Raw genomic sequence first — 6,390 nt, forward strand, 5'->3', positions numbered from 1 at the left:
CACATATACATATCCACACATATACATTAATGCCTAAATAACCACATAAACATCTTTTGTGCAATTAAAAGACTTACCTAATGCAAGCAAAGTGACCACTAAAAACCTAACTCTATTTCACAATACACAATCACACACAAAAAAACTAACTCTATTTCACAACAATCAAACATTTATTTGACAAAATTTAGCAACTAAAATCTCAAAATGAGTTTATACCTAGTTGCTCGGCGTGGACGGTGCATGACGGCGAACGGGCGTGACGGCGTGGAGGGCGCGACGACGGGCTTGCGAGGGCGTGGAGGGCGCGACGGCGGCGAACCGGACGGCGAGGGGCGCGGGCGCGGCGGGCGGCCCCGGTGCGGCGAGGGCGAGGGCAAGGGGCACGGGCCCGGAGCAGCGCGCGCGGTGGGGGGGCTCGACGGCGGCTCGGCGGCGTGGCCGGGCGGGGCGCGTCGAGGGCGGGGGGTGCGGCGGCGGCGACGGTGTGAAAGAGAGTGAGAGTGAGAGAGTGAGGAAGAAAGCGTTAATTGGCGGTATGTAAACGGTCTTTGCCGAGTGCCCGCGATCTGGCACTCGGCAAAGATTTTTTTAAAATTTTAAAATACACTTTGTCGAGTGCCCTAAATGCGGCACTCGGCAAAGGCGTCTTTGCCGAGTGTCATCCGGGGGACACTCGGCAAAGATTCTATCATTACACTTTGCCGAGTGTCACCCTTTTGACACTCGGCAAAGCACTCTTTGCCGAGTGTCACCTCTTGACACTCGGCAAAGTATATTTTCATTTTTTTTAATTTTGTCTTCCAAACTTTTTGTGGTATGTTCCTACACTATGTAAACCTACATGTATCATTTGTGGACAATTATAACATAGTTTCAATCGTTAGTAGATTTAGTTCGTTTATTTGAATTTCTTCGGAAAATTCAAATTTGAACTGCAGGTCACTCGAAACTTGGAAAACCGTGCATGAAAAATGATATTCATGTTACTTAGCATAAGTTACGACCGATTGCAGAAGCGTACCGGAAACTTCGAGCAACATGCTCACTAAACATGGTCGTGAACTTGGCATCCACATGTTTAAAAATTGTATAAAACACAAACAAAGTCAGAAAATCATGAAACTTGTCCACGTGTCATGATATCATATGTACAGGCTGTGATAAAAATTTTAGAATGTTTGGAGAAAGTTGTGAGACACTATGTGTAGAAACCTAGAGGACTACACATGAAATCAAAGAGTTTCAATGTGGATCTCTTAGGTTTCTACACATAGTGTCTCACAACTTTCTCCAAACATTCTAAAATTTTTATCACAGCCTGTACATATGATATCATGACACGTGGACAAGTTTCATGATTTTCTGACTTTGTTTGTGTTTATACAATTTTTAAACATGTGGATGCCAAGTTCATGGCCATGTTTAGTGAGCATGTTGCTCGAAGCCTCTTTGCCGAGTGCCAGCCGTTGGCTCTCGGTAAAGACTGACGGCCGTCAGCTTTGGGACGGCCGCTGACGGCCCTTTGCCGAGAGCCACCTTTGCCGAGTGTTTGACACTCGGCAAACTTGTCTTTGCCGAGTGTCGTCCGGTACCGAGTGTTCAGCACTCGGTAAAGGGGCTCTTTGCCGAGAGCCTAACTTTACCGAGTGCAGCACTCGGCAAAGAATACAACACTCGGCAAAGCCTCGGATTCCGGTAGTGAGTTATAGATCTCTAAAAGTTATGAAACTTTGTAATTGACAACTTTTTTTTATTTGAACTCGTTTCGGTTTTAAAAAATGAATCTAAGTATATCAAATTTAAAATTCATATTTTGCCAACTACCTCGGATGAAAAAAGTGTCAAAATAAAAGTTGTAGAACTTCAAAAGTTATTCAACTTTGTAGTTGACAACTTTTTTATTTGAATTCGTTTAGAGTCTCAAATAAGCAATTTACACTCAAATAGTTGTAATATGTGGACAAAACAACTACAAACTAGACACAATGCATGCTATAAACGGAGTGGTAGTGGAGACGGGCGGGTGGGGTGGGTGGGCTGAGGCCCCCTAGTAAAAATAATTTTTTTACTATTTTTCAAATCTGTTTTATGTTTCCTGGAAACGATTTGCACCGGCGGTTTTATTACGTCGACCGCCAGTGAAAATCGATTTTCACTTGCGGTTTATTACTCTTACTACAAGTGAAAATCGATTTTCACTAGCGGTCTTTAGTTACCCGTCTGTAAAAATGATGATTTTTACTGGCTCCTAGCACTGTCGGTTACGAAAAATACCACTAAAAATAAGTTTATAACCGCCACTATAGAGCTTTTCTGTACTAGTGGGGGGTCTCTCCAAATGCAAGCAATGGAATTAAATCTGACAGGGAGATTGCGTGCTCGCTCTCATGCGATTAATCTGTTCATGGGCTTCAGGCTCTCTCAAGCAAGTCAGCAGCAGGGACGAGACGGTGGAGCTCCCATGCTGCTGCTGTCGACGGCTCGACGCAACAACAACGATCCATAGGGATGTCTGATCGTTGTCCGGTTCCGTCCGGCCGACCACACGCTAGCTATTCAGTCTTCGTCGACCCCCCACGAATCCACGATAGGTAGGGTCGAGTCCAGAGATGGCGGCGGTCGTTCGTCGACCCAGCAGGTCGGTCGGTCGGTCGGTGTACGTCTTTGGACCCATCGGCGTTGGCTGGAGAACAGTCGGCCGCGGCCGCCCCATGCTGAAGACGTGTCATCCACAGCCCTCCTGCTTGTTGCTCAGCAGTTGCTGTCTAGCCTGCAGTATGCATGTACTGTTTCACATGCATACTACTTCTCTTCTTCTTGATCGATGATGAGCGAGCGGTGGATTGATGGTTCCATTCCAATCCCATGTGTGCAGTAACAATACTTGGACGACGACTGATATATGGAGCTGGACATCTGGAATTCGATCTTTGGACGCCAACGAGCTGCCCTCGCTCTCTAGCTCGTCACGATGAAGAATGCCAGTTTTGTACAGCTGAAACACATGAAGCAAGGCAGGCAAAGATTCATATCCTTCGTATAGGATAGGAGGAGGGATGATGGACGGTGTGTGGCTGCCGAGTTACTAGACAATATATATATAGGTGGGTGATTCCATACAACAAGGATCAGATACGGGCCTGTTTAGTAGCAAAGTTTATTTACAGTTCTAATACAATCTCTATTTTTAAGGCGAAATTCTAGGTACACTGTAAGGCGCAGCCGGGCGGATCCGCACGATCCGACCTCGGGAGTGCGCAGATTTGCTTGACGCGCACCGCCGCGCCGACAGTGACGACACTTTGGCACGCCTAGCTCTACATTAACTTGGCTCAATTTGGTGGTGTGCTACTGTCGGTGTGTGACATAAGTTAGATAAATGACATAAGTTAGTCTAATACGACATAAGATAGTCCATCACATGTGATATATAGTCTATTAACAAACTATGGAGTATTAGAGTTACACATGTGATGTATAGTATGTTATATTAGTATAAATTTGGACAGTATTTTAATAATTTAGACCTGTAAACCCAAATGATGAGCGACCGTTAATCCTCGTCCTGACTCAGCGAGCGAAAAAGAAAAACGCAACTGAGATGCCGGTGGGCGCAAACGCGTATGTAGCTTTCAGGTGGTGGCGGTGCCGCGGTGGGCCTGTGAGCTGGCAGCCGCCGCCGCCCCTCAAGCAGCGAAGCCAACGGAGGCCACAGGCCAGGCGCGGCGAGCTCGGAGAGTCGCGCGCACACATGTACAGTGGGACTGTGGGAGTCCGTCCGAGTATTTAAACCCAAGCATCCAAGCCCCGACTCCCGCACACCACAACGCCCGCCTCCAACCGCGCTTTAATGCGCGCGTTTCCTCTTCCGCGATAAACCCGGCGGCTGCCTGATCAGCCATCACTCCGTTACCCCTCTCTTCTCACAAAAAGGCATCTGCTTGCTTGCTCCGACTAGCCGGGGAGCTAGCGCGCGGGCGATCGAGCAATGCACATCGCGACCTGCGTGTGGCAAGAGAAGGCGGCGCCGGCCGGCGGCATGGGGGGAGCTCGAGTTGCTGGTGGAGGTGGTGGCGGCGAGTGGGGTGCGAGGGCCGCGGCGGCGGCGGCGCTGGGCGTTGCCGGGCGCGCGCTCAACTGCGCGGTGAGCTTCGTGGTGTTCTCGGCGCTGGACGTGCTGGACGTGGTGCTGTGCCTGGCGTACAAGCTGGCGGACTACGCGGCGGAGGCGGAGTGGAGGCCGTGCTACTGCTCCGCGGCGGCGGACCCGCGCGTGGCGCAGCAGCTGCCCCCCAAGCCCAAGGTGGTGCGGCTGTCGGCGGCGTCGCCCGCCAGGTTGCACTTGCAGCTGGAGGACGTGTCGGACACGCTGTACGCGCGGCCGTCGCTGCTGGCCGACGCCACCCGAGCCGGCGGCGACGGCGTCGCCCCTGCGCTCACCGTGAGCCCCGCCGCCATCGCGGCACTGATCCGCGAGAAGACGGACCGCGCGCCGCGGCAGGCGCCGTGCTGGTCTGACTGCGACTGCAAGGTGTGCCACGCCTGGAGCGGGACGTCCCCCGCGTCGTTGTCCCACCTCTACGTGCACGTCCAGGCGCCGCCGGCGATGCCGATGGCAGTGGAGACGGAGGACGTGGTGTTCATCCACGGCTTCATCTCGTCGTCCGCGTTCTGGACGGAGACGGTGTTCCCGGCCTTCAGCCCCGCCGCGCGGTCCCGGTATCGGATGTTCGCCGTGGACCTGCTGGGGTTCGGGCGCAGCCCCAAGCCGGCCGAATCGCTGTACACGCTGCGCGAGCACGTGGAGATGATCGAGCGCTCCGTGCTGCGGCGCTACCGCCTCGGCTCCTTCCACGTGGTGGCGCACTCGCTCGGCTCCGTCCTCGCGCTCGCCCTCGCCGTCAAGTACCCCGCCGCCGTCAAGTCGCTCACCCTCCTCGCTCCGCCATACTTCCCGGTGCCGGAGTCGGAGGCCGAGTCGGCGGCGCAGTACGTGATGCGGCGCGTGGCGCCGCGGCGGGTGTGGCCACCGATCGCGTTCGGGGCGTCCGTGGCGTGCTGGTACGAGCACGTGAGCCGCACCATATGCCTCGCCATCTGCCGGCACCACCGCGTCTGGGACCGCCTCTTCAGGATCGTCACCAGGAACAGGTACGTGCGCGTGCGTGTCACGTCACGTGTGGCTCGTGCATGTTTGCGTTTCGCTGCAAGAAAAAACACGCACACTGCATGCACGCACCATGAGAACTCATGGCTCCTGTCCTGCCGCGGTGGTGCAGGGTGCGCTCGTTCCTGATCGAGGCGTTCATGTGCCACACGCACAACGCGGCGTGGCACACGCTGCACAACGTCGTGTGCGGCGGCGCGGGGCGGATGGGAGCGTACCTGGACGCGGTGGACCGCCGCCTCTCCTGCAAGGTGGCGCTCTTCCACGGCCGCGACGACGAGCTGGTCCCCGTCGGCTGCACGTTGGCGGCGGGGGCCAGGGTGCGCCGCGCGCGCGTCACCGTCTACGAGCGCAAGGACCACATCACCATCGTCGTCGGGCAGGAGCGCCTCTTCGCTGCCGAGCTCGAGGCCATCTGGAGCGCCGACCAATAGCCTCAGTCGTATCGTATCTTGTCACCAACTGTAACATACATATGGAGAGACGTCGCCATCAAAGTAGTGAAATGGACTACTGTGACAGCCACATTTCGCATATGTATAGTATATATATATATATATATATATAGAGAGAGAGAGCATGCATATGGCGGTGTTTAATGCATGGCGAGGAAGGGACTAATTATCCCGTCTCTCATCAATACCACACCGAGCTCGCTCTCTCTCCGTTCATGCTTTAATTTGTTCTACCTTTTATTATCTTAGATATTAATACTATTCTATTTATTTTTCTATCTCCATGTATTTTATAGCCTTCGTGGTTCCTTCTTTATTTATTTTACATGGCTGTTACATTACCGGTCGTATTAGCCTAGCACCTCCAACAATGCCTTAAACTAATGCCTAGCTCAAATTAAAATATATAGTTCTAAAAGAAAATGTTTTTATCTCATGAGATAAATATTTGTAACCAAAATTTATCTAAATATACTCATGTGAGATCGTGTTAGAAGAAACTTTAAGGACTGTTTTAGTCACAATATAGTTAGGGTTATGTGTCAAATACCGACTTTAACTCTGAGTGGTCTCACATTTCTATATAAGAAACATGTACACTCCCTTATAATATACAGATAAAGAGAGGCTAAAGACTTAATCCTACATATTGTTCTTTGAGTGTGTGTGGATTGCTGGGAAAGGTAACGAGCTTTTATGACTTCTCGCGCCTCTACTTCTGACAGGGAAGGGAATGAATCTGGTGATCTATAGTAACATAGTTCT

At 51.8% G+C, this 6,390-nt stretch overlaps 1 protein-coding gene across 1 annotated transcript; it reads left to right on the forward strand.

Moving 5' to 3' along the window:
- Positions 1-3,739: 3,739 nt before the first annotated feature.
- Positions 3,740-5,901, forward strand: LOC103629429 (alpha/beta-Hydrolases superfamily protein). Its single transcript, XM_008650553.3, has 2 exons — positions 3,740-5,154; positions 5,283-5,901. Exons 1-2 carry the CDS (start codon positions 3,992-3,994, stop codon positions 5,602-5,604), a joined length of 1,485 nt encoding a protein of 494 aa, XP_008648775.1. The 5' UTR covers positions 3,740-3,991; the 3' UTR covers positions 5,605-5,901.
- Positions 5,902-6,390: the final 489 nt, after the last annotated feature.

The sequence above is a fragment of the Zea mays genome, chromosome 6 (assembly GCF_902167145.1).
Source record: "Zea mays cultivar B73 chromosome 6, Zm-B73-REFERENCE-NAM-5.0, whole genome shotgun sequence".
NCBI classification, from domain to species: Eukaryota; Viridiplantae; Streptophyta; class Magnoliopsida; order Poales; family Poaceae; genus Zea; species Zea mays.

Bases quoted from the DNA above. Each gene is read 5' to 3' on its own strand.
- LOC103629429 (XM_008650553.3), top strand. From the start codon at position 3,992: ATGCACATCGCGACCTGCGTGTGGCAAGAGAAGGCGGCGCCGGCCGGC. The intron at 5,155-5,282 runs GTACGTGCGCGT...GCGGTGGTGCAG, and splicing joins AGGATCGTCACCAGGAACAG to GGTGCGCTCGTTCCTGATCG.